Raw genomic sequence first — 27,590 nt, 5'->3', positions numbered from 1 at the left:
TCTTGCATTTGATGCAGATCGTCAAACAGGGGACTGAAATCCACCTCTGGCCTGCTAATAAAATGTTTATGGTAATGTCGGGGAAAAGGGTAATCCACGGAAGACCCCGAATGTGATCCTATTTAGATATGTGCAGCATGTACTTCCTCCCTAACTCCTATCAACATCCCACAAATTGCACACCGATGAATATAACGCAAGAAGCAAAGGAAGTTACCCTGACACATTGACACTGAGGCCAATGATGGGAATGACACTATTTGTGTGAATTTGCCTCCAAAATGGCCTTGATGTGTCACACCATCTGCACGGTTGCACTGAGTACCTAGTGAGAAGCATGCATACTATTTCCTGAGCCTACAACTAGCTTCTTCTTTTTGAGCGAATGTCAAATAATACAAAATACAACTTCCATTTCCCACCGCAGGGTCCGCACACCTGACACAGAGCAGCCTTCGGTTTCATCCGCTCTTAAACATTATTTTATAATTGTTTTATATGCTCCTATTCCTTATGTATTAGTCAATGGGAGCCTCTCACCTAAGCTCTCAGTTCATTTATATGAAAGGTTAATCCAGACTGCATCCTGGACTGCTGCTTCTGTATAATGTTAGCAGGGTTCATTTTCCCTGCAAACGCTGTATGTTGCAGTGATTCTCCTCCTTTTCTGTTACTTAAATGACAGTGAAATGTGACAGCTATCGCTTTCTCCAGTAACAGAGTGTCCTATAAGTTGTAATTGTCCAAGAGAACAGTCGGTGATGCAGACGACCGTTTGAGATCGTATATCTTGGTTTTCCTCTATAGATAATGTTTATTGGGTCAATCTAAAAGTTATCACAATTGCAACAACAACAAAAATAACATCTGTTTTTCTTTTCAATAAATGAATCTAGCAACCACATTAAACTTCACATATAGTATTAAACATTATAATTATGATCAATGATTAGAAAATATATATATATATATATATATATATATATTGTTGACTAAGCCTTTTAAAAAATGTCTGTTAATATTTTACTTACATTTTTATGCTCAAAGGCCAAATAGATGTCAGTTTATAACGGTTTTGCCCTAACATTTATCTTAAAACATTTGCATGCAGGTCATTGCTGACCTAGCTCAAAACAAAAACAAGAGTCAGTGTTTTCTTCATACTTAGGTTATGTATCATAGTTTCCTGAACTTAAAACAGATTTATCAAAGAGAAAACATCTATGGCATTGAATGGATTTCTTTTTCTTTGATTCATTTGGTGTACATTTATGTACCACTTTCCACCAGTTTTACAGCCAATTTTTTTTTATTTCTTTTTAACACATAACCCCCTAATTTTTCCAGTTATTGTTGCTATTATTATTACTATAACATGTGGTTATTTCATTTGGGGTCTTCTAGCAGCAGCACAAAGTTGCTTTTTCAATGGGGCCTGCGGAACAAACTGACATAAGATGGAATTTACCGATTGTCTTTATCTACCACTCTGAAATGCTCCCGTCAGCCAGTCTCTATAGCAATTTATCAATTTTGACCATGGTTTATATCTAAAATCCCTCATGTTATGTCCCCTCCTTTCGCTTCCTAACAGATGTGTAATTGTTACACAATTTTGTTTTTATGATCTTATGAGCAATTGAGGGGATCATAAATCTAAGATAAGTTCAGCTGCACACGTCAAACAGGTGTTCATAGTTCCCCTAAAATCTGTGTGTCAACAATAACAGGCTCATACAGTTGTTTAGAAAGAACATATCTCAATAGAGGTGTACGTCAGTTGCATGATTACCCTATTACATAGAGCCTGTAACCCATATTCTGCCAATTTAACGTCCATTCAAATACTTTTATCAGCATCATTAAAGTCTATCTTGAAAACAGGTTAGAAAATGCTACACACAAAGTCGTATATGTCATTCCTACCTAATTCCTTGTCCGTCTGTTGAAAATGTTCCATTACAAATGCCGGGGACGGACTATTGAAGCTATCCCAAAAGGATTAAACTATGTAGGGTAAGACATTGTATGCTATAATCTAGTTGATAGAATCACATTTCATGGCCGCACAAGGAGAACACTGGATATCAGATACTGTTTTACAATCCTAATAAAATGGGGGTTGTTCAATGATTTCAAAGTTCTGAAATGTGCTTGACTATATATACAGATAAAAGGTCACATGCATTACTTGACATTTTTTCTCCAGATCTACTCCTATATGATTGTCCTGCAATGACCAATACTATGTAATTTCCTCGTTCGTCCTAATGCGTGCAGTATGAGTCTAGTGCATGGACATGACATGAACACAAAGGGTGCAAACGGCTTGTGAATTGTGGCAATGGCAGCATACTGTATCAAAATACATTCCAGACGTAGGTCTATATCCGCTGAAGCGACTGATCGGCCCGGTTTCAGATGAAATTCCCCATTGAAGTCAACGGGGAATGCAGACCAAAAACGGGCTGATCTTCGGCGGATATAGAATAAGCCCTTTAATGGTTTAATGGTTCCATAGCACAATGCACTGCAGAATGTTATGATAGCATGGCCAACATCACAGCTCACAGTATTGTGCTGTCCATTATTAATGTGAAAAATAATGTCTTTAGATTTAAAAAAAAAACTGATATAGGAACAAAACGTGTTTTAACTTGAAAAAAAATCTTATGTTTTTTACAACGAGATGTATAGAAAAGCTTGGAACCATTTTTCACGTATATTCCTTTCTTTGTTTTATTGTATTCTATTCGCTGAAATGAACTAACCCAGACTGTTCATGTAGTGTGCTTCATAGCGCCTGCTGGATGCCAATCAAGGTCTCCTATTGAGACATTTGTTTCATGCGTTTTAGTGTCTACACTCCTCAGGATAAGAATGTATTCAAGGTGCTAATAATGTCTGCCTCTGCGAAATCCATCCCTTTGCCCTTTCATCATTGGCAAAATCATGTTTTAGACCTGAACACCTCTGAGATTTCCTTTTTTCCAAGGGTTTCTTTTTTCTGTAAGCCCTGAAGGAAAATACCTGATCCTGATAGTTTTAAATGTCACTTCCCCATTTGGTTCTCACTGATATATTTATATCAAGGAGAATGACAGTGCGCTGTTTGCTGGAGACTAGTCTCTCATGGGACTTTGCCTCAACTGCAATGACATTTGAAGCAGCAACACAATTAATATACTATTTCTTCCCCTCCCAATAATTAAGTCAGCAGCTGCAATGAAGAAAAAAAACAGCTTGTTATTTGACTTTGGGTTCACTTTTTTTTTTGCAGACTGGATGTTATTCTCTTCATCTCTGAATAGGAGATGTGAAAACCTACGTGAATCGTGTTTGACTGCTGTGACATTGCCACATAAATGCACCAATTAAAATGTAGGAGAAATTAAATAGCTTTTTTTTTGGAGTGGAACAACAGTGGGCCAAAATCACTAAAGTTAGAGAGATGAAAGAAAGTCATTATCAGTGTATAACGCCAATTGTATGTATCCACCTATTAACTAAAGTCACATCACCAGCGGTAAAGCAGAGATGAGTGGCTTTTTACCCCATACATGTATATCAATAATATTTTTAACACGCGGTATGCAAATAACGAATTAACGACAACATAATTATTCACATATCATTCAATAGTATCTGATATCCGCAATATCGGGCTACCTTAAAAAAAATATTGCACTTTTTTTTTATCACCTACTCCAGTCTGGCATTGGGCCTATCTTGACTGTGTATAATGGCCACTACATACATAGGCAAAGTAACCGAAACAAATCAGAAATAGATGATAAAAATACAATAAATAAATATTTACCAGCATTTTAATATATTAACCCATTAGTTGCCCAAGTGGCCAGCTAGTCATGGTCAGTGCATGGTTAGTTGGCCTGTAAGGTCTACTAAGGGCTTAATATATTCCTAACACTAACTACCCTCCTTGCATACCAAAGAAACTAGTAAGGCATTGCTTGGCAATGTCTTACTATCCGCTTTTGCAAACAAGGGGTAAATCCCCCCATCCCTCCACCTTGGGGGCTTAACCACTAATCCCAGGGCAGCTACCACTGTCACTCACCCATACTAACCTATTCCAACACACTTTACAGCCTAGCATCTACTGTATACAGCATGAATGATGTACAGCCCTATTAGCCAAAGATGGATAATGGAAGCTATAGGCTATTCTAATAAAAAATAAACATTACATATTTAACATGTAAAAATTAAACAAAACAGTATACATTAAGTGGTAATTAACCCCTGCAATGCCCTCACAAGGAGAGCCAAAGGGGTAATGATACATTAAAACCCATGACCTCATCCATGTTGAGCGTCTCCGTGGCCTTCATGGTCAAAGACCTTCTGGAAATTCTCCATAATCTTAATCCAAAGGTCTGATGCCACACACAAAAAAGAAACAAAAACCCAACACAATTAATTTTGGTTGGGTAATGGTCTTTTGGATTAACATCATGTAATAATTTACAGGTAGTCTTTTACTCTGACGGCCACTGAGGAGCTCATAATGGATGTGGGGTAAGTGGTTTTATTTAATCACTCATCTATTCCAATTAGGCTGCCTAGGCTCGCCTTTATCTGAAACTAAAGGTGTAAATGACCACTCAATGTATATTTCATTTTCAGATGTTATATATGTAATGTTTATTTTTAATAGCCTACAGCGCAATTAACCAGCATTGGCTAGTAGGATTGTAATTAATTTATATAGACAAGGGGGTTCAAATTGGTGGGGTGGGTGATAGAATAGTTACCCCGTGTTGGGTAGTTGGGCCCCCAGGGTGAGGGATATGCAGATTAACCCCTTATTTGCCATAGCAGTTAGTAAGATGTTGCCAAGCGATGCATTACTAGCCTGTGCGGTATGCCATGGTGACAGGTAGTGTAGTGTAAGGGTGTTATGTAGTATGTTAACCCCTTTGGTGCCTGAAGGCATTCACTTGCTAGACATTGAAAGTCTATCAGGTATAAAAGTGGTTCAATCGAAGAGAATGAGCAAAGAAAAGTCACATAAATACAAGGACACCAAATAAGATCAAAAGGTATATTAAATCCAACACGACATTGGAACAGGATCATAGTCAAAGACTCAAATGATCACAACACTTTACATACAACGTGTATATAAAAGTGACAGAATAAATAACTACAATAAAGAAGTAAATACCGTACCATAAATTGAGAAGAATAGTGGGCTGACACCCTGGTGAGTTAGACTCTCAGAGCATCTAGATGTATTTTTTAGCCCGAAATGTCGAGTTTAACTCACCAGGGTGTCTGCCCACTATTCATCTCAATTTATGGTAAGGTATTTACTTCTTTATTGTATCTTCAGAGTTATTTATTCTGTCACTTTTGTATACACGTTGTATGTAAAGTGTTGTGATCATTTGAGTCTTTGACTATGATCCTGTTCCAATGTCGTATTGGATTTAATATACCTTTTGATCTTATTTTGTGTCCTGATATTTATTTGACTTTTATTCGCTCATTCTCATACAGTGCCTAAGCAGAAATCTTTTTTTTTTTTCATAACATTTAATATTAATCGCCAGTTTACAATCTTCAGCGAATCTAGGCTCATAATTGGGTCAGTATACCATAACCTGTACGCTGTCACAAACTGTGTCTACCGCAGGCTCAGCTTTTTTTAACACTTTGTATAACTGCTATTAACATTGAAGTGGCGTAAAATCAAGACAGGCGACATATTTAAAGGAAATTGAGGGAAACTACACGAATTAATGTAAAAATATGGTAACATTGTAAAGATTGCAATGGTAAAAAGATGCAATTCTCATTAGAAAATAAATGCATTTAATGACATACAGTATTTCTCATTGCCACCACTCCTAAGCAATGCAATGAATACCGTGGCATAGAAAGGGAAGGAACCTGAAGAAATCATATTCCTCTTAGAAGTCTATAAAAGCAGAAAATGGGTATTTTAAAGTTGAGCAGGGCGGAGGTGCAGGTTTAAGATAAATATATTGGAATACCGCATTTAACAGACTACAGAAGCATGATTAACCTACAGTAGGATGTTTATTTCTTTAACTCTCCATCTGTGAAACATTTTTGCATTAAGTTGAGTTTTACTATTTTTAAAACTGTTTTTCTGTCTACAAATAAAATCAAGACTTAAAGTAATCACCTAAAGAATCATTTATTTCCGGCTGAAAAAAAGCAAAAAATGCCACCGCTAGGAAGGTAATGTTGCCGCGAGTTCACTGCGGGGGTCCATGCTTCTGGAGCAGACCCCCAACAGCAATAATCCTCCGGCACAAGGGCCGCCGCGGTTATGGTCACGCAGCTTGTCCCGGTGTCGGACACAATATGTCCTGCTACATCTGTAAGTTATATGTCCAATAGAGCCGCGTTTTCTAATTGTAAGTATATCAGACATTGGTCGAACACGCATTCAGAATAATAAATAAATATCGATGCGCTGTCACTACTTAAGCCCTTATGATTCTAGAAGCAACAACAAACTGCAGAGAGCTGAGCGAAACGTTCCACAATGCATTCACAAACGTTTTCCAATTTTAACCAAAAATCAATTCCCGATGAACACACATTTCTACCATCGTTTTGCTATTTTGCCAGTGCACTGCGGGTCAGTCACAATTCGCAAGTGATTGACCAAGCATTTTTATTTAGGGTTTTTTTTAGCTAAAAAAGTCACGACTCGAGTCAAAACATAGTGAAAATGTTCGACGCTGAATTGGTAAGCATCATTCGTTTAAATGCTTGGCGAATTTTGACGGTGCTTTGACCTAGCTTGACGGTTTTTTGCTAAAAATAAGGGCCCATTGTGCATGGTTTGCCAACTCCTACAAAATCTTTGCGCATCTCTAAAACTGCGTTGCGTTTGAAGCTTGGGATACGTTTATAGCTTTGTGTTTGAAGCAGTTTTCTTCCTCCTGCCTATTTTAATGTTTTACCAGGATCAGTGATTAGAAAGGAAGTCTAGCCCCAGAAAAACTATATTTGACCTGAAGTTGGTGGTGGAAACAGTAACAGTAACAAATTAGCATTTAATGATGCGCTGGTCAAATTGACTACACCCATATGTCTCAGTAATGTGCATCCGACAAGGAAAGGAAGACTCGCAGCGCATTTGTGATCTACTTTATGTGTATGTCTTCTTCTGCTTCTGAGTTTGCAGAAGACACATGCATGTAATTACTGTTGATATATTTAAGAAAATAACAAATGTCTATCTTCACATGCCATGTCAGGTAACCTATTCACTGCGGCTACTTCAGTTAAAATTATGATGTTGCTTTTTCATTGACAGATTGTATTAGTCACTCATCTTCTGACGTGCATTACAAGTTAGCTCATTCTGGAAAAACGACTTTGACCCATCTAACAGGAGCCAGATGTTGTGTGTGGTAGGATGGGGTGCTGGAAATATCTGTCTAGAATTCTGGCTATCTGAGGGTATGAATGTCCTATCTGCACATCTTGCTGATGGACAAAATTCCGAACATTGCAACTGAATCTCTTTTGAGCACATTTAATGAAGACTTGGATATAAAGTGCCATGCCCCTTTAATATAGTGATTGAAACCAATGTCCCAGCCAGACAGCACAGAGGTAAAAGTTGATTCAATTTCTTACAAATCTAGCATAGGAACTAAACGCAAAGCCAAAACACAAGGTTTTTAAAAACATTTTATGCAATTACACCAGTTAAGTGCAATTGTGCTGCAGTTCATAACTGAAATGTGCTATTCAAAATAAATAGCTGCAAAGAAAAAAGATAGATGCATTTAATTTTTTATAGTGGCTGCTGTACCATGGGAACTTTAATCAATACTCTCAGTAGTGTATAAGTAAACTTCCTTTCATCTAACTTTACTTCCTATTTTTGACAACTATTTTTCTACACACTAGCAGCTCTTTTTGACTATGTTTTCTTCTTCAAATGTTCAGCGCTGGAAGTACATCAGTGGCCTATACGATACTGAAGGGGTTAAACAGCAATCTGTTTTTTGCCCTATTAGGCCATTCAATACCTGTTTGCCAGATGGGACTTTTTAAAGAGTTTTCCAGCTTTAATGTGTGGTATTTAAGCGCATATGTACGGACATAACCCACCAAATATAAAGGTTGTGTAGTACAACTCGCAGTTGCCAATATATATATATAATATATATATATTATATGTGTATATATATATATATATATATATATATATATATATATATATATATATATATAATGTGTATATATATAGATATATAGATATGGCTATAGATATATAGATATGGATATATAGATATATATTTGCTTTGGATTTATCAGAACCACTGATTGATTTTCAGAAATTATAGATGGTTAGCCCTTATTTAGTTTACTGGCATGCAGTGAAGTGTGCTTCCAAGAGTTTAGAGGCAACTGTCTGTCTCCGTGTAAAAATTAGATTGAAATCAGGTGGCAGGGTTAAACTACCTAGCAGCATATAAACCCCATGATGGCTGATAGGGCCCACGGAGACCCCATTACTGAAGATATTAGTACTAATTACTTGCTGCCACATTCTCAGCCAGAGCAAACATGATAGTTGGTCTCCTGCTCATACTGCTTTCCATGTCACACTGTTCTGCAATTGTAACATACAGTATAGTGCCCTTCAGGGAATTCAGATAGAATTCAAGAAATTAGTTTTGAAGACCACAGAAGTGCCCCTTGAAACCACAAAAGTGTATTCGAGGAAGCTTAATACAATGTAGTCTTCTCACACTGGAACTGGCCATGTAGTTGTGTTCTGCAGTAAATTATCTTTATATACACTGCAGGTGTCAATGACAAAAGGTCTGTGTTGATTATATCAACACTGCTAAACTTGCGCTTCGATTTCATAATCACACTTCAAAATTAACCCCTTCATTGCCAGGTGCAATGAAAGGTGTGGGTTTTTTTTTTTGTTTGTTAAAGATGAATTTGTTTATTTTTTTAATAATTACAGTTCACCCTAGTACAATTAGTAACACGTTTCTCTCACTCAACAAAAAAACTCGATAGTCCTTCCAGAACAATGACCTACATGTACAAGCCAGAGATTATAAAAAAAAATTAAAAAAAAAGGTTACAGGCAGGAATGTTATATTGCTAAATAATCAGTAGTCATATTCATGGTTATTAATTATTTTTTCTCAAAAGGTGTGAGAAAACGAAATGCCTGAAAACGATACCATTTACCAAATCTCTGCATGTGTGGGGATGCTGAGTGTTGCTAAGGTTAACAGATGTTAAAATACTGCCCTATTTATCAAAATATATATATGTAAATTGTAATATTCTGCTAAATGTATGGACGGACATGTCATCATGTTAGCATATTTTACACAGCAACCAGTTAAAGTATTACCTTTTCTGCTCAGTACTACTAAATCTGAGAAAACTTTGCAGTGATTTCCTTTCCATTGCTCTAAAGCTTTATAAATGTTATACCTGTGTTTAAAATACTGTACCTATGCCTGGCAGAATTAGGGTCACATTTTGGATACCCTTTGCTGAAGGAAAAACTTTTACACAAACAGCAGCTCAATGGTAATTATTTGGTTGGGTCTTCGACCACCAAATAGAACCTACTGTATGTGCTGCAATACGGAACAGCGCTAAGTATCGCAATACACAAGTGGATAAACAGCCATCTACAGCACTTTAGAGCATGGTGAATCAGAAACATTATTGTGGCTCTCACTGTATGTCTGCCGTGTTCCCAAACTTTTCTACACAACCACAGAGAAAGCCACAATGTAAAGAGGACTCGTCTCCTGTTACACTGCTATGGATCAGAAACCAACACCAGCAGGCATCATATTAAATCAATATTACAGGCATGGCAAATACCCATAGATTTGAGCTACTTCAAGCCCCTTTCTCTGGGATGCACATTTGGATGGCTCAACATAGTTATACTGTGTATAACCATCCTTTGTATAGACTACAGCATGTCCATAGTTAAAGGATGGGTAAGACGTGCAGCCAAACCACCATTGCATGTTTTCTGAAAAGATATATATATATAACAGTTACACTTCCCCTACCTGCCCGAGACTTTTCCCTTTCTTGTGGGAGACTCCGTGCAGGATGCTTGCAGACCTGTTGGTCGCTATAGTTGGCGTCTGCCCGACCAGGATGGATTTGATAGAGTTGGCCTTGGAGTTGTCAAGCTGGGAGCTCTCCACCATCAACACCGCCGCCGCCAGCAGAGGTAGCAGGCAGCAGCAGCACTCTCCATTCCACACCAGCAAAACCATGTTCATCACTCCCACTCAGGACAAGCCAAGGAGAAGAATCAAAGGCAACTCTTCCCCCAAACTAAAACGGTCCAAAGTAACAAACAACGAGGACACTTGGGAAACTGTGCAAACTGCTCTAGTTAAACCCCAGTAAAGTTGAGTAGTTACAGGACCCAATGCACATGGTTATAAATCAGAATACATCTGAATATATTGATGGAAGCGTTTAAATTAAAGGAAACAAAAAGCCTTAAATGTCCGGGAGCATCTCAGCCTTCCACATTTAAATCAGCTTTCCAACTAAAATACTTTTTAGACCTAATCTCAAGGACAGTTGCCGTTTATTTATTTTTTTACCCCCTTCAGATTATATGCAGAGATTTTCTATCAATGAAAATGGGGGGGGAAAAGTCAATCCAAGCAATTTGCCGTTTTATCCCCCAGCATCCAGTTTGTGCTAAAAAAGTGAGTCCAGGTCAGTGTGACTTGGAGAAAGATGTTCCTGCGCCAGACAAGCAACAGGCTCCATTCAGTGAGGGAGGCTGCCTGCCCAGCAGAGGGGAAGCAGGGATGTAGTGAGCCTGTAGCTGATGTAGTTTACACGCAGTTTGGAGCACACTTTGTAATGCACATGCATACACTCCATGTGTTTCTTTCTCTTACTGGCTTCCCTTTTCTCTTTGGTCTTTTATGATCTCAGCTCCTTTCTTTTTATAGGTTTCCACAATGGGTTTCTTTCCTCCGCCCACATTCAGGAGTGACAAAGAATGAAACTGATCCCCTAACCACTTCTTGCAGTTGCTGGAAGTGAGGAAGGGACAGATACCCTCCTAAGCAGCATGTTGTCAGCCAATGGATTCAGGCATTATTACAACTAAATGATATGCTTTTCAAAATGATTGTCTTAAAGAGAGCTACTGCATCCTTACATCCCTACCAGAGGGCAAGGGAGACGTGAATGGCTTAGCACAACTGCATACAGTACAGTACCTGCGGCTAGCTCCCTCACCAATTCCCTGTGTTAAGAAGCTCCCCTCTCCATCCTTGCCTGGTATGTATACTTAATCTGCATGATATTAGCAGGGATGCATAACATCCAAACATATATCATTGTTCTTTCTTTCCTTCAGCACAAGTAATTGCAGTCGTTGGGTGCTCACTGCTCAGCTCTCACTGTGCAGCTGTTCAACAGGAAATCACTTTTTGTGCTACATTTCAACTGCAACGAAGACAGACTTCACAGGCAAGCAAAGTGCATGCAGGATGGTCTTATATAGGAGCTTATATAACGATGATGTGTTTTCTTTCTAATACAACCATTATGTCTTATAGTGTTATGGTGGATATACCTTCTCATATGGCAATCAAAGTGCAGATTCCAATAAACATATGGACAGGATCACAGCTCCCCATAGAATGGTAATTGGGTACAGGTATGCATGCATTTAATTGCTTTCTGATTTGTGAATTCCTCGGAAGTAATGGAAGTCTGTTTTACATGAGCAAGTGATACATTTCAAATCATAGCTGCTTCCTTTGCTGCATTTTTTGATTAGCAAAAGTTGCTGTCCTTCCCCGTGCTGATGCTAGTGTACTTGTATAATGTGAACATGTTTCAGCAGTGCACAAGCTACGTTACACAGCACCGTGAGGCTGGTGCTGTAGCGGTAGGAATAGATTCTTTCTCATATTTTCTAGCATGCAGGCACCCTCAAATTCCACAGCAGGGTGTAATTAAATAAAACTTACAATATAAACATTATTCATTCAACTATGTGAACTAACTGGCTACAACCAAGGTTTCACTGAGCAATATCCTGCTTTCAAGAATTGTATTTCTATTTTAGGTTTCTATACTGAATACCTGTGGTTTTTATCCATACAGGTTTTTTTTTTGTTTGTTTTTTTTAAACAATTTTCTATCTTAACATCCATTATTATATGCTTGTGTAGTTTAAAGTCGATTTTTAAGACAGGTGAAATTGATTATAACTGACACTGATATATTTTTTCCACAAAATGGTTGTACTGTACTTGTAGGTAAACACACAACACAACCAAATTGACCAGTGTAGAGTATTAACATTTGTAACTGTATTAACATTATTGCTTTCAATTTTTTTTTTAAATGAGTACGTTCAATATGCAATTATTTAAGACTATACATCTTTAAAAATCTTCTCCATAAAGTTGCATTATCACTTACGATCTAGCATGAAAATGTTAATATGTTGCAATAGAAATGAATGCCGGGTTAATGTTGTCAGTATTCAACTGACTAATGCCTCTCCTACTTAGATAAGGGAGACATAAAGAACGTCAATGGGACTCTCTCTGTATTATGATTGCCGGGGTCACTCTATCCACCACTAATGCCATCTAACTGTCTCCAACCACTGATAGAATGACCCTTAGTGTTGGCAAGAAAGTATTGGTTATTTCTGTTCATTAGTGAACAATGGATGAAGGAGAAGGCCAAATCAATGTTTTATATGGTGCAGTGCCAATTTTACACATAGATAAGTTAGAGGTTGGATGTATATGTAAATACTCTTCACTATAAAGTTAGTTTACCATACTTTCAGGTGAAATATCAAACATTGTATGTCCACAAACATGTACTATCCCTGTCATTTAAGAGCAAGCAGGGCTAAAATCATGTATGGAAAGTTGTTTGTGATAATTGTTTAGGTTTACCATCCTTTATTAATCTAACTCATGGGAACAAGAAACATATGCGAAAAAGCCTCACATCTGATAGCACTGAGCATAATGCTTCCAGTATTGCAGCAGAATAAAAGTGAGCTTTTTCTATACAACGATGTAGCACTGTTTAATAAACTTCCACAAAGGTTTACTCGAGTTGTTTACAGTGGCGGAAAAAAAACCAGTCACATTTCTCAATGTACTGTAGGATCCAATTATGTTCAGTTTCAGAAATGCCAGTAATCAAAGGCTTGGACTCAAAAATCTGTAGCAAAAGTTTTTATATGGTAATGTTACTTCTTTTGTAGGAAAACATGTACCCCCTGCATACTCGCACAAATGAATTTTAGAACAAGTCAACAATGCGAACCGGATGCCAGATGGAAAGAAAAGATTTTCTAGACACATGAATCATAATGGTGAGAAAATCCGAACACACCCAAAAAAAATTGGCTACGCAGTTTGATCATATAAAATGTACTCATTCACATTTTAGGGTACATGCAACAGACTTAATATTAGGCTTTTGATTGGATACATTGTATTTTGTGTCATACCCACATCTGGATATCTCTTTAGACTTGATTTTTTTTTTAATCAGGGTGAATAAATTCAAATCAAAGAGGAAGTGCTGCTGATTCAGATCATTCATATTATTCACTGAACATTTTCAGATATATTTGTCATTAATTAAAAATGTTTGAACTAGACATGCTACATATTTTTATGTACATGCTACCTTATAACTATATGCATTTATTGAAAATTACACTTTCCTGTGTTTGATGAACCAAATCAGAGCAGGATTGGAATTGGGTGGAGGATCTCCTATTATTCTTTCCCATTATTTGTCTTCCTTGCCTGAATAGGAGGATTGAGGAAAATGTATTTAGAGCAGTGGAACGTCACAAATCTGGACAGGGCTTCAGTGAAATAACGAGGAAGTTATATGACTAAATGAGGACAGGAAAATCAATCACTATGTAGTTCAGAAATATGGTATTTCATTATATGCTGCAGAATAACTTTGTGGTTAAAGCTTTTTGTTAATCCAGGTCAGGTTACAGAAAGCAAGTCACCATTTTACAAGTAGAGATCTGAGTTCAAGAGCTGCCCAGTTCCAATAGGAGGAAATACTGGGAAGTGAACATTTACTTCCCTTCTACTAGGTTCTAGTAGTAGCTCCCTCCACCCCACACCCCTAAGGCCTCGTTCAGGGTGCCAGAGGCAGGAGTTGCAGGGCGCGCGTTCGCGTGTGCGCGCGTCAGTCCGCTGGGCGATGTGTGTACATCCTCCCCAGCAGACTTTTTCAAGAGTTGAGGGGGCGGGGCTACAGACAGCAGCTTAGGGATCGAAGCTGCTGTCTTGAAATCATTCTCAAGAATGATTTCATTGGCTGCCGAGGTCCTAGTGACGCTGCTGCAGCTTCAAAAAACGACTTGGGTTGTTTATTGAAACTGTAGCCAGCGTCGACTCCGTACTTCGGAGACAGGGCAGCTGCTACCCTGACAACCACAATGCAATTTGAATACATTGTGTCGGACGGCCGCAAGCACATCAGCACGCCCTCCCTCCGAAGCCTGCACCCTGAACGAGGCCTAAGAAGATTGCTCAACATTTCTTCTTACAGTAGCTTGCACTCTGGAACTTCCATCACCATTCCTGGATGTCTTAACTTTGGCAGTAGACTTCAATCCTGCTTCCCCCTTTTCCCAACTAGATCACAGTAACTCTTTTTCACTCCCCTACAGTAGGTTCCTATTGTCTCCCCTTATATCATATTCCAGTCTTACTTTCCCCAACCTTTCTTGTTTTCTCTTAGTCTTTCTTATCAAATTCCTTAAACATCCATATGTAAGCAATCGGGGAACACGTCCTTTGCGACGTGTTCCCTCCTTACCTGTCTTATCTCAGACCTCCGCTCTGGCACCAGCGCTCTTCTAGTGTGCCACGGAGCTTAGCTCCGCCCCCTCGGACACGCCGCACTTCTCTCACGCGCGGCGCGCACACGTGACGACGTGCACCGTTCCCCAGCTGCATGGCAAGTATTCATTTAGCCCACTTGTCTCCTGCAGCCAATCCTTGCCTCTGCGGAGCCCGGGCCTCTGCTCCGCCTCCCTTGCCACTGGTTCCTGTTTCCTATAAGTACCCTGCTCTCACTCCCAGTCATTGCTGAGCATAACTTGTTGTAAGCTTGAGCTCCTACGTCTGTTGTGCCTTGCTCCTTGTCCTGTGTTTACCTTGCAGTTTACCCTTCGTGTACCGACCCGGCTTGACCTTGGAACCTCTCTGGATATTGACCCCGGCTTACCCTTGACTCTGCGGACCTCTCCAACCGCGACCACGGCTATACGGACTTCCACGATTCTGACCTCTCCAACCCCAGACCACGGCTTAACAGACTTTGACAATTCTGAACTCTCCATTCCACAACCTTGGCAAGTATCTGGACTAACCCAATCTCTCCAACCCAGACCCGGCTATGTTTGACAATCCGCCTGCCAGGCATGCTCCCGCTGCTGTGGGTGCGTGGTTTGCTACTTCCCCACCTCAGTACCGGGGTCCTGTCTTGCTCGTGGGCAGTGCAAGCGTTACACCATAACAATGAGATGGTATGCCAATGTATTCTAGCTACGGTATGTGCTGGGTTCTTACCTATATATGAGGTAGAATTTATAATAAATGCAGATTGTGTAACTACTCTCTAATTCCTTCTATCTTCCATATAACAATAAACATTAAAACATTCACAAGCTGACTCAAGCAGGCCAATGAAGGTTTAATTGGAGATTCTAATTATAAATACCTACCTTTTAGTGTCCATTTAAGAGCAAAATGAGTTTGATTCAAAGCCCAAAAAGCATGTTTAGCATGTGTTGTAAGCCTCAACCATCTCTTTCTTTTTATGAAGAAAGATGTATGGACTACAAATCAAAAGTATATTTCATATTCTGACATTCAGCAGACCTCCTGCAAATATGAGATAATTAAAAGCAAACTGGAAAGGCCACAATCCTCTAAAACAATCCAGAATCCATAGTCAGTGACCGGCACATTTAATACTTAAATATATATAATTGCGTGTGGGAGTAGTGATTCCAGTCCATGCTTTTCTTCTTCCATACGGCAACAAAGATAATTGTTTTCACTTGTTTCCCTGTCTATAAATATCCTAGCATTGCTCTATTATGCAGCTAGCTTGAACTGCAGCTATAATCCTTATTTGCCTCATTTTTTCTGGAACTCTGCTCTCCTAAGTATGGGCTTTTATATGGGCAGCTTGTAACCATTTCCCTGTGCCTCAGTGAGAAGGGGATGGATATAGCCCTAGAATCAAGTGGCTGTAAGGTTTCTACAGTTGTAACATGTTGCCAGTCGTCAGTGGGTGTGGAATGGGCATCTTATTTTAGAAAGACTTTCCCACACACTCAGGGTAGAAGTGTAGAGGGGTGTGTAGCCACTACTTCCTGGGTGTATGAGAAATACAGAACCCAAGAAGTATAGGGAATTGTTATTCTTCTGAGGTGCTACACAGTGAAACAGACAGGAACAGAGTTATTAATCCTGTCTGCAAAACTAAAAGGGTGGGTCAAGGTTACTGCTGGTTTGTTCACAGTGTATCCTTCTAACTTGCCATGCTAAAAACTCTGAGGACTTTTAAAGAACTAGGAACTGTTAAAGTACTATTATTTGGAAATAATACAATTTGCACTGCAACATGGCAACATGTTCACCAGTGTTTTCCCCAAAGGAAGAAAGGGAACAATGAGAGGGAGTACAGAGAGGTGCCTTTTACACTGCTTTAGAGTACTATGAATTATGGTCGGGAGTAAACACTCAAGTCTATGTTAACTAAGCAGCATGTAGTCAAAAGACACTTCTGGTGCTGGAATACACCTTACAGTCCATTCAAGTAAATGTAAAATGTCTTCCTGAGCCAGAAAGGTGCCCTATAGCAGAAGATGCATAGTAAATATCCTCTAATATCCAACTCCCCTCCCACCCCATTGGGACAGAGCTGTTTGGCTGGATCAATCTCCATCCTATGTAACATTTCCCCTTTACCCCCAAAACCGTAATGGCTTCAGCAGTCAGACTGAGCCATATTGTGACCTGAGCCACACCTTTTCCTACCGTACCTTCTTGTTTCAACATTGTCCCTCATTCACTCTCTTGAGCAGGGCCCTCATTACCTCTTTGTATCTGTTTGAGCATGTTTGTCCTCACGTGTATGTACTATACAGTAACTGTTTATGTTTTTGTAATATACATAACGCTGTACCCCATTGTACCGCGCTGTGGAATATGTTGATGCTTCACAAATAAACAATAATAAAATGGGAAATTATCACACTTGTGAAGACTTCTGGTACAGCAAGTTTTATTTTGTTATATGATGGTACAGAACAAAATAAGGTTGGTAACCTACAATTTACAGTGGCACTGCTGGAGTATGAAGACTGCCAAAGAGGGATTACTTATACCCTTGTAGAGCAGAGAGTTGTGCATTTTATGGCCAAAGAAATACAAATAAACATTTGTTTTAAAGAGGTATTGCAAATACAAAGTTACCAATAAATTAAAAAAGGATTAACACATTGATTAACTGGATCAGCTGTACCAAACTGGATAAAAGGGTTTTTTACATTTGATGCCTCGTAAAAAAAAAAAAAAAAAAAAAAAAAAAATAGACAGTTTGCATAACACATAGCTTTCAACCCAAACTATAACAGATACAGATGTTACCAGCCCAAAAGATTACACTGGCACGCAACAGTGGTGGAAATCACACAGTTTTTCTTGTTTATGTACACATTTGTTTAATACAATTCTGCCAATGGAAAACTAACAATACTATTTGTTGCATGACAGCATCCTCTGTAAAATATTGTTGTAACTTTTGTGGTGTGTGAACATTTTTGCACTGAGCTAAACTGTGTTTTTTTTCATGATGGAAAAGCAGCGATGGTTTTTGTTTGCTTTGTATTACAATATTATTTCAATAAACATTCTATTCACTTGCTCTTAATGTGTGAGTGATTTGAATATTTTTTTTATGTTTCTTTGTGATAAAAGCAGAGTTTAAACTGCAGTGGTATGAGGGAGTTATGGAATATTGATATTGTTTTCATAAACCTACACTTTAACTTATTTTTTAAACACTATTTTATATAAAATACATTTTTACTGCCCAAACACAATCAAATTCTCTTAAAAATAGGCTCCACTTAGTTTTGTCCCCTTATGGAAAGCGCCAAAAAAAAATATTGTTTCTTGTTTTTTTCTCACTTTAACAATTATCCTTATAAGGGGTCCCTCTAAAGTCAATGGTCCAACTTGCAGGAACCCCCCTAATTCCATAGATTTTTAATTTGAGTTTATCCAATAGGAAAGCATTATGTAATTATAGCGTAGCAACTTTCTCTTGGTCACTAGAGTAAGGCTAACACCGGTGGCATATTGTTCCTCCAAAACTAGTGTTCTTTAACAGCCAGGGGATTAAAGATGTAATATCTTGGGATAAAGTGGTCGCTGGCGCTTTAAAAAACCCGGGTCCATTATAGAATTAATTAAGTAATAATCCTTGAAGAACAGGGCATTACTGGCCAATAATCCCCCTGCTGGAAGAGTTGAAGGCCCAAGGCGAAGCCAAGAGACTTTAACCCAGCCATGGCATTATTGGCCAGTAATGCCCTGTTGTGAAGGGATAATTACTATTATAAGCTTTTTTTATCAGCATGATCATCTACATTCTTTTGATTTACTGCATGTGTTTATTAAAATGAAATTCTATATACACACAGCCCCCCTCTATACACACACACTCTGCAGCCCCCCTCTATACACACAAACACACACACACACATACACACACTCTTTGCAACCCCCTCTATATACACAAACACACTATGCATCTCCCCCTTCCCACACTCTGCAGACCCCCTCCTCTACCCTCACAAAACACATTTTGAAGCCCTCCTCCACCCTCTACACTCACAAGATACACAGCAGCCCCCCTCCTACATCCACAAACACACTGTAGCCCCCCCTGTAAACCCAGAAAACTGCAGACACACACACCAACAAAATACAATCTGTAGCACTCCTCCACCCTCTACACCCACTGAACACACACACTGCAGGCTCCCTCTACACCAACAAAACACACTGCAGACAGACACAGACACACACACCAACAAAACAGACTGGTGCCCCCCTCTACACCCACAAAACACACACCATGTAGGACGAGTGGTGTCGGCCGGAAGCACCATTGGAATAGGAGCCGACGATGACGACTGAAGTCACTTCCGGTCATTGCATACCCCGCGGTCGGCAGGCCTTTTAGAAAGAGAGAACAGCTAGCAAACAAGCGATGTGAGAGGGGACAGACTCTCAGAATAGGGAGAGGGCAGAGAAGCTTAATGGATTAACCCCTTATCTGCTGTCTTGATGGCAAGTAGTGTAAGGGGGATAATTCAAGGGAAATCTTCTGAGATCAGACAGGTGGAGCTGGGGCAAGGGGGTTAGCCCTTTATATGGTGTATATGATCTATTCCACATATGTCAACCTCCTACAATGCAGGGCGTGGCGGCCCTCAGTGCAGGGGATTTCAGACCCAATAAGGCATCTGCAAAGACCACGCGATTTCATATGTTCCGGATGTGAACAGCCTCTACCTGACGACAAGTACATAAAAAAATTGTGTAATGCTTGCATAAAGCGATTGGCAATTGAGGAAAATCTTATCCAGAATCAGGACTTTCTCTGATGATTCCAATCAGCAATGTAGCCGATCATCTACAGCTTTACATCAGCTAATTTACAGATGGCGCCAGGGTCCTCAATGCAAAGAGAAGACTTAGGGGAAGCCTATGAACCTAGAGAATATTAGAGGTGTTACACAGAATTCTCACAGGAATCGGAATGGGAAGCCTCAGTAGAGACAGAAATTCCAAATCACTCTTCTGATTAAGAAGGTGAAGTGAGAGAAGGATATTTAAGCTTTGCAACAGAAGATATTGGCAAACTGTGAAAGCAGTAAAAACAGTAATGGGAATAGAAGAGGTAAAGGGGCCTATATGGAAGCAGGATCATATGTTCATGGGTTCACATAGAAGGTTAAGGGTCTCCCCAGTGCATATAGCAATACAAAAAGTGATTAGAGAGGAATGTCAGCAACCAGATAAGAAACAATTCCGATCAAGAAGATTTAGCCAAATTTACCCATTTGATCCAGAGGAATAGCCCTCCAAAGGTAGACATACCAGTAGCAAGACTAGAAGATTAGCCATATGATGGTTCATGTTTCTAGGGTCAAATGTATAAGAGAGCAGAATATATGTTGAGAAGAGTGCATGAGTAAAGTGCAGAATCAGCATGCATACTACTGTATGTCACAAAAGAGGGTTAACGACAGAAGTTTCTAGAGATCACATTTTGAAACTATTTCCGTTAAATCGCCTGGACATCGCCTACTGATCTGATGCATCTATTGAATCCACCCACCTAACAGCTAAATACATGGCACTCTAACAGTGGCCCACAGGACATTATACCTTAAACCTTGGAAAGTAGACACTGCTTCAAAAAACAACTTTGTTTCATGCCATTTGAAGGCTCTTTATTATTTGGAGCCAAACTGGACAAGAAGAGAGCCTTATGCCAAGACAGAACACCTACCAAAACCCACAGATTTTTTTTCAGAAATAATACAGGTCATACAAGAACTTCATAGGGCAGACGTCCTCTTCTTGGGTCAAATCAAGGGGAAGAACCTCAAGAGGATGGCAATGGACAATTCTTCAGTTTCATCCAATGTCATAATTCTTTCACACAACCCAGGAGATTGCACTGCCTTCAGTGTGCACATCTGAAGAATGAGAAGGAAAGGAATCTACATTCACTGGATATGAGAAGATGTCTAATGGAAAACCTGGAGGGAATTCAGGAAGTCAGAAAGTCTACTAATGCTGTTTTTGGGGGAAAAGAAAAGATAAAAAGGTTCAAAGAAATCTATTGCAAAATGGATCATACAGACAATAGGGGTAGCGTATCAAAGATCCAACATGCAGATTTCAACGGGCTTAAAAGCTCTCTCTACAAAAGCATTAGCAACCTCCTGCGTGGAGAACGCACAGAACAGATCTGCAAGATGGCTACATGGAAAAAAATACAAACACTTTCACAAAACATTATAAATTGGATGTAGAGGCAGCCCAAGAAGCAGCCTTCGGCAGAAAAGTCCTACAGGCTGTAATAGATTAAGTTGTTTTATTTCCTGTACTTCTTTTTGTTCCCTCCCTTACTATTGGTTTAAAAAAATCCCATCGTGTTGCCGGATGTATTGAGAGGAAAGGGAATATTTGGTTTACCGAAAATGTATTTTCCTTCAATCCATCAGACAGCACATAGCTTTCTCTTATGTTTGATTATGGTTTGAAACTAAATTTATGTTTGAAGGGAAACATGTTGACTAAAATTTGTTTACCTAACCATGTACTCCTATGAACTACACTACACAGGTAAAAGAGGAGGTGCCCTACAGTATATAGGGCAGGTGCCAGCTTCATCCTGTCCTTCCTCAGGAGTGGAGTCTATAACCCATGCTGCTGTCTGATGGATTCAGTCCAGACAAAAGGTAACTGGGGCTCAAAACATATCTTAAATAACATATAATTTATATCTCTTTCAAAAATAAATGAATGGATGAAATGTTCCTCTGATTATGATCACATCTATGAAAATACAGTCCTGAGTAGAGAAACAGGGAGTGGGTTTTTAGATGGAGATAGCACCTACTTGGAGAATTCCGTTTAGAACATGAGGTTCTAAGCTACAGATGCAGCCACCAGTATCCAATCACTTGCCTTTGAAAATCTGGGCAATCTCCCTGTAAACTGCAACATTTCTGTGAGATTTCTGCAGACCGTCTAATGGCCCATCAGATTAACACAGCGAGAGGTCCCTTTAGTCCCAGAGTTCAGAGTTCAAACTGAATGGGACTGCAGGGACCCCCGCTGTATTAATCCGATGGGCCATTAGTCTGGCTGCAGAATCTCACAGATATGTTGAAGCATTTACTTTGAGATAGCCACAGTATTTTCCCAGGCAAGTTATCGGATATTGGTGGTTGCATCTGTAAATTCAAAAGGTGCAATAATACTCCTCAACCTCTATAAATGTAACTTTCCCCCTCATACTCAATTGGTACATATATATGCCGAGTGATATGATTTACTCGCTCATTCCATGGGATGTGCTTCCATTTGAATGAATTCACTCTCTTGAAGCAGGAACTCTTCAGCGTGCTGCTGTGCTGGATGAATGCAGGAGAAAATTGAAGAAATGCAGACGCACCACCATCCGGTCCAAATAGAGAAAATAGGGTGACTCAATGTTTCAAAAAATTATGCTGGTTTATTGGAACTGGTAAGGCAGCGGTTAAATTACCTACATGTACAAGCTACGCGCTTGTTCGCGGTCTGACCAATTTTCTCCTGCTGCCTGATGGAATGAATGAAAATACATTTTCAGTAAGCCAATTGTTCTCTTCTCTTACATGCATGGCAGGGAAGAAAATGATGTGTCTTTCACTACCAGCAGCTCTTCAAATAGTACAACCCTCTATGTAACGCAGCAGTTAACTCTCACTAACACAAACTTCAGAGAAGTTTCTGCATCCGATCCAAACAGTAAGTTCCGCAATGGTGCTTCAAAAAAAACTATTAATACTTAACAAAACAAAAAGGAGAACAAGGTTTTTTTTTTTTATGAGGACTCCAAATATAGTCAAATATATTATCTTTTATTACAAAAACATGAAAATAAATACAAAAAGGCAACAAACGGATTATTACAATTTAACACAGTGTTGAAAACAGTACCGATGAATCAACAGTCTATATATATATATATATATATATATATATATATATATATATATATATGTATGTAAAAAATGTGGATGCGCAACGATATCAAAATAAGTAATTAAATACAGATTATTAAATGCTGCCACAGAATTCCTAACCTCACACTCAGTTAACATATATAGAACAAACAAAATTAATAACGGGTGCAGATAAAAAATATCAGTATTTAATAAAATATTACACCATATGTCAAGGAATGTGTTCGGGGTAGTAACCAAGTCCCAATGTCCTTTGATCCTAAAGAGAATGAAAAAAGGGCCACAATAGTGAAGTACAGTATGAAACAGCAACTTTATATAGAAATAGCAAATTGGCTACTTACAACATTGCCGATAAATTTAATTTAATAGATTTAATTATCTGTATTTACAGTAATGACTTATTTTGATATCGTTGCACATCCAAATTTTTTACATTTCTATATTTGTCACTTTTTGGGGGGTTGCTGCACATTATCATTATTTGTTTGCAATATGGATGCTTACCAGGCTAGTATCTTTAACATGAGAGCTATGAGGAGTCTCAATCTCAATAACATCTTTGATGAGGAGATTGTTATTGAACATGAGATCACAGTAGAAGAAAACCTGCCAGAGCACTTTTTCAATTTAGAGAAACTGCTCTTAAAGGAATCTAAAGAGTTCTGGGATATTACTACTCTTAACCAATACTTAACCACTAAAAGAATACCTAGAGGGTTAAGGTTATTTAAAACCCCAACTATTGACCCTACAGAGATTTAAGTTATTAATAACTGGAATGCACAGTTAGACTCATGTTCATTTGAATTAATTCAATTATTAATTGGTTTTAGAAAGACATGTTTGAGTCAGACTGAAATAGAAATTAAAAAGATCCAGGATATTTGGAGCCATAAGTGAACAGTACTTAGATTCAGAGAAAATGTTGAAAAGTAAGGTACAAAGTATAGAAAATGAGACTATCCTGCTCAAACAAAAGAAATTTAAAAGAGATAAAAAGGATTATCAGAACAACTGTTATAGAAGCTGGAAAGACAGGACACAATCAGAACATAGAGCACCTAAGCAGGAAAATACACAAGTAAAGAAGGATCCCCCCATTCATTCTAATGGTAGGGAGCAGTGCCCCACATATTTTTTTTTTTTTTATTATTTATTTTATAAAATATTTTACCAGGAAGTAATACATTGAGAGTTACCTCTCGTTTTCAAGTATGTCCTGGGCAAAGAGTAAAACAAATAATACATGGTTACAAGTACAGTTACATAAATGAACAGGGTATACATTATATACAAGACATTGCATGCACAGTTAAAGAAAATATATATTATGAGCGTATGAAACAGTTACAGACCAGGTTAAAATGTGAGACAGCCTTAGATTTGAAAGAACTTAAACTGGTGGTGGATGTGAGAGTCTCTGGTAGGTTGTTCCAGTTTTGGGGTGCACGGTAGGAGAAGGAGGAACGTCCGGATACTTTGTTGAGTATTGGGACCATGAACAGTCTTTTGGAGTCTGATCTCAGGTGATAAGTGCTGCAAGTGGTAGGGGTGAGGAGCTTGTTCAGGTAGCTGGGTAGCTTGCCCGTGAAGAATTTAAAGGCAAGACAGGAAAGGTGAACTTTGCGCCTAGACTCTAGTGTTGACCAATCTAGTTCTTTGAGCATTTCGCAGTGATGTGTGTTGTAGTTGCATTGGAGAACAAAATGACAAATTGAATTGTAGAGGGTGTCAAGTTTGCTAAGGTGGGTTTGAGGTGCCGAGCCATATACTATGTCTCCATAGTCAATAATTGGCATTAGCATCTGCTGTGCGATACGCTTTCTGACCAGGAGACTTAGGGAGGATTTGTTCCTGTAAAGTACCCCTAGTTTGGCATAGGTCTTGGTTGTCAGGGTATCAATGTGCATCCCGAATGTTAAGTGGGAGTCGAACCATAAGCCCAGGTATTTAAAACTAGTGACAGGTGTTAGGGTGGTGTTAGCGTTGGTTCTAATCAGGAGCTCAGTCACTGGAAGCTTTACAAATTTAGTCTTCTAAGTCTAACCATAAAGGCAATTATAAGGCTTCTTATAGACCACCTTTTAGATCTAATGAGAATACCGCACATATAGATAGATCAGCTGGGAAGCAAGATCATTCTGCCAAAAAAAAAAAAAAAAGAGATAAGACACCTGATTCAGAAGATCTCAATAGATTTCATTCTAGTAATAAATTTGCCCCTCTTGAAAATCCTACTCCTTTTTTAGAGAGGGGCAGGAAGTCTTACATAGAGAAAACATACATGAAAGAGAAAGAACCAGTATTATTCCCATTGATAAGGAAAAGGGAAAGTTCTATAAACGAGGAAATAGAGGAGGACACAAAACAAAAATCAAAAAGGAGCACAACCAAAATTGTGATGGCATTTTCAACTTGAGCAGTAAAGTACAGACTTTACGTTGTAACAAAGGCAGGTTTTGAGCAAGGGCCTATCCTTTGCTCCTTCTAATACCATATGCTCATTTATTACTTATATAGATGTTGAAATATTTGTCAGGAATCTGTCATTGAAAAAATATTATATTAAAAAAACAATACAAGCAGATTCCAATCTCCCTATTAGATCTAATGGTGATTTAGCTGGTATTCAACATACTCCTTTCAGAAATAAGTCTCCTTTTTACCCAAGCTACCTTAAAGTTGGTTGCTTGGAGTTGTTTGAAAAACTTGTGCAGGATGATTTGGAAAAATTTCAAAAGAAAAAAAAGACATTAAACGCAACTTGAATCCATCTCAATATCAAGCTATAAAAGAATAGTGAATGGATGATACAATTGTCATCAAGTCAGCAGATAAAGGGGGGGGGGATTGTTCTTGATAAAGACAACTAAATCACTGAATCCCTGAAATTGCTTAATGATGTAGAAACTTATATTAAATTACAGAATAATCCAACAGAAGAATTTCTGGTACAATTGGAAAAACTTTTGACCGTAGGTCCAAATCAAAGGTTCATTAGTAAAGAAGAATTTTCCATTATTTTACCATTTACCAAAATTACACTAAAATGCTGTTCATCCTCCTGGAAGACCTATAGGGCCTCATGCATTAAGCGGCGCAAAGTCACTTTTCGCCCGTTTGCGCAAAAAATGCATACCCTGATTCAGTAAGGACCGAAAACTTGGCGAAAAACAAAAAAAAACACCAAGTTTTTTGGTGGTTTATTTTTTTCCGCCATTGGTGCGGCGAAAAGGCACTTTGCGCCGCAACTAGCCATTTTTGAAACCCGCTCAATTCTAGTAGTGGCGAGTAGCTTTGCGCCGCTCTAGAATTGAGATTTTCACGCCAATCCGTCTTGCCCCAAAAAGTTGGCAAGTTGCTGGGGAGAGGCTGCGGATGAGCGGCGGAACGACACTTAGAAAAATTCAGGCCTTTTTCCTACCTGGGATTGATGCCGGGGGTCTCCGGAGCTGATACCCGTTAATACCAGCACCGGAACCCCCCGGCATGCATCCGAGGCAGGAAAAATGCATTGAAAGCCCACTTCATTACCTTAGCGGCTAACCGCTAAGGCAATGAAGGGGTTAACCAGCCATGCCAGGTTTATTGTGGGTAGCGGGGGTGGCTAATACCCACTTCGGCCACCCCCGCTACCCACAATAAAAAATATATACACACAACAGCCCCAAACTAAATAAATATATATATATATATATATATATATATATATAAATAAAGATAACAGCAGGCACTTCAAAGGCTCCAAAGAAATAGGTGCTTGTTCAACAAAAATAACGGGAAACCAGGTGTCCCACCAAGGAGACAAAAAACAGCACTCAAGATATATTGCAAAAGTGTATTTGAAAAAAAGCAGGCACATATAAATCCAACGTTTCAGTCCTGTATAGGACCTTCCTCAGGGGCGTGCTGGAGAACACTGCCCAAGGAAAACATATATACCCATCACCCACCTGTGTGCATAATCAAGAACCAGCTGATTGTAATTAAAAACGGGAGTACTGTAGGCACATGGGAGCCCTGTCATCACTGTGCAGCAGCTCAGCCTCACCACTCCTCTGTTTACACTTAGCTATCAATGCCAGACACACCGCACATGTGCGCCTGCGGGTGGAGCCAGTGAGCACACCAGTCATTCTAAGGCATTCCCCGTTGCCATTGTGACGCAACTACAGCGTCTGTAACCATGGGAGTGTAGGCAGAAGCAGACAGCAATAGGGAGCAGGGGCACTGAGCCGTGTGAACATGATGACGTCACATCACCAGCAGCAACAGGTCCTGTAACCAAAATGAAAGTGCAGTATTAAAAACACATGAAGAGGTGAAAATATATACTCCAGATGCACAGTATTACTAAAAATCACTATCAATAGTGCAACAATAATAAATATACTAATATCACTCTAACATGCTACCAAGAGAAATGAATAGTGAATGCAGATTTGCTTGTAAGAGATTGAAAAAGCAGACATAAAGGAAGGGAAGGAACAGGAAGGGGGAGTGGAGGAAAAGGGGAGAGGGAAAGGTGGATGGGAGGGAAAGGGGGAGGGGAAAGGGGAAGATGGAGGGAGGGGAAGGGGGGGGAAGGGGGAGAAAGGGGGGAGGAGGGGAAGGGGTGCTAAGGAGCAAAAATGGGGTCACATAATAAGGCAAAAATAAGCCCAAAGATGAATACAGAAACGGATAA

At 39.1% G+C, this 27,590-nt stretch overlaps 1 protein-coding gene and 1 long non-coding RNA gene across 2 annotated transcripts in view; one reads left to right on the top strand and one right to left on the bottom strand.

Moving 5' to 3' along the window:
- Nucleotides 1–10,990, bottom strand: part of DKK2 (dickkopf Wnt signaling pathway inhibitor 2) — a 156,556-nt gene extending 145,566 nt beyond the window's left edge. The window contains exon 1 of the mRNA XM_075608480.1: nucleotides 10,086–10,990. Coding sequence (XP_075464595.1) covers nucleotides 10,086–10,304 — 219 coding nt within the window. The 5' untranslated portion in view covers nucleotides 10,305–10,990. The remainder of the gene's footprint in view (nucleotides 1–10,085) is intronic.
- An 83-nt stretch (nucleotides 10,991–11,073) lies between these two features.
- On the top strand, nucleotides 11,074–14,299 carry LOC142499320 (uncharacterized). Its single transcript, XR_012802650.1, has 4 exons — nucleotides 11,074–11,331; nucleotides 11,411–11,523; nucleotides 11,613–11,713; nucleotides 13,295–14,299. It is a non-coding gene; the product is annotated as an uncharacterized LOC142499320 (long non-coding RNA).
- Nucleotides 14,300–27,590: the final 13,291 nt, after the last annotated feature.

The sequence above is a fragment of the Ascaphus truei genome, chromosome 1, assembly GCF_040206685.1.
Source record: "Ascaphus truei isolate aAscTru1 chromosome 1, aAscTru1.hap1, whole genome shotgun sequence".
Lineage (NCBI taxonomy): Eukaryota > Metazoa > Chordata > Amphibia > Anura > Ascaphidae > Ascaphus > Ascaphus truei.
This window is presented reverse-complemented; position numbering and strand designations above follow the sequence as displayed.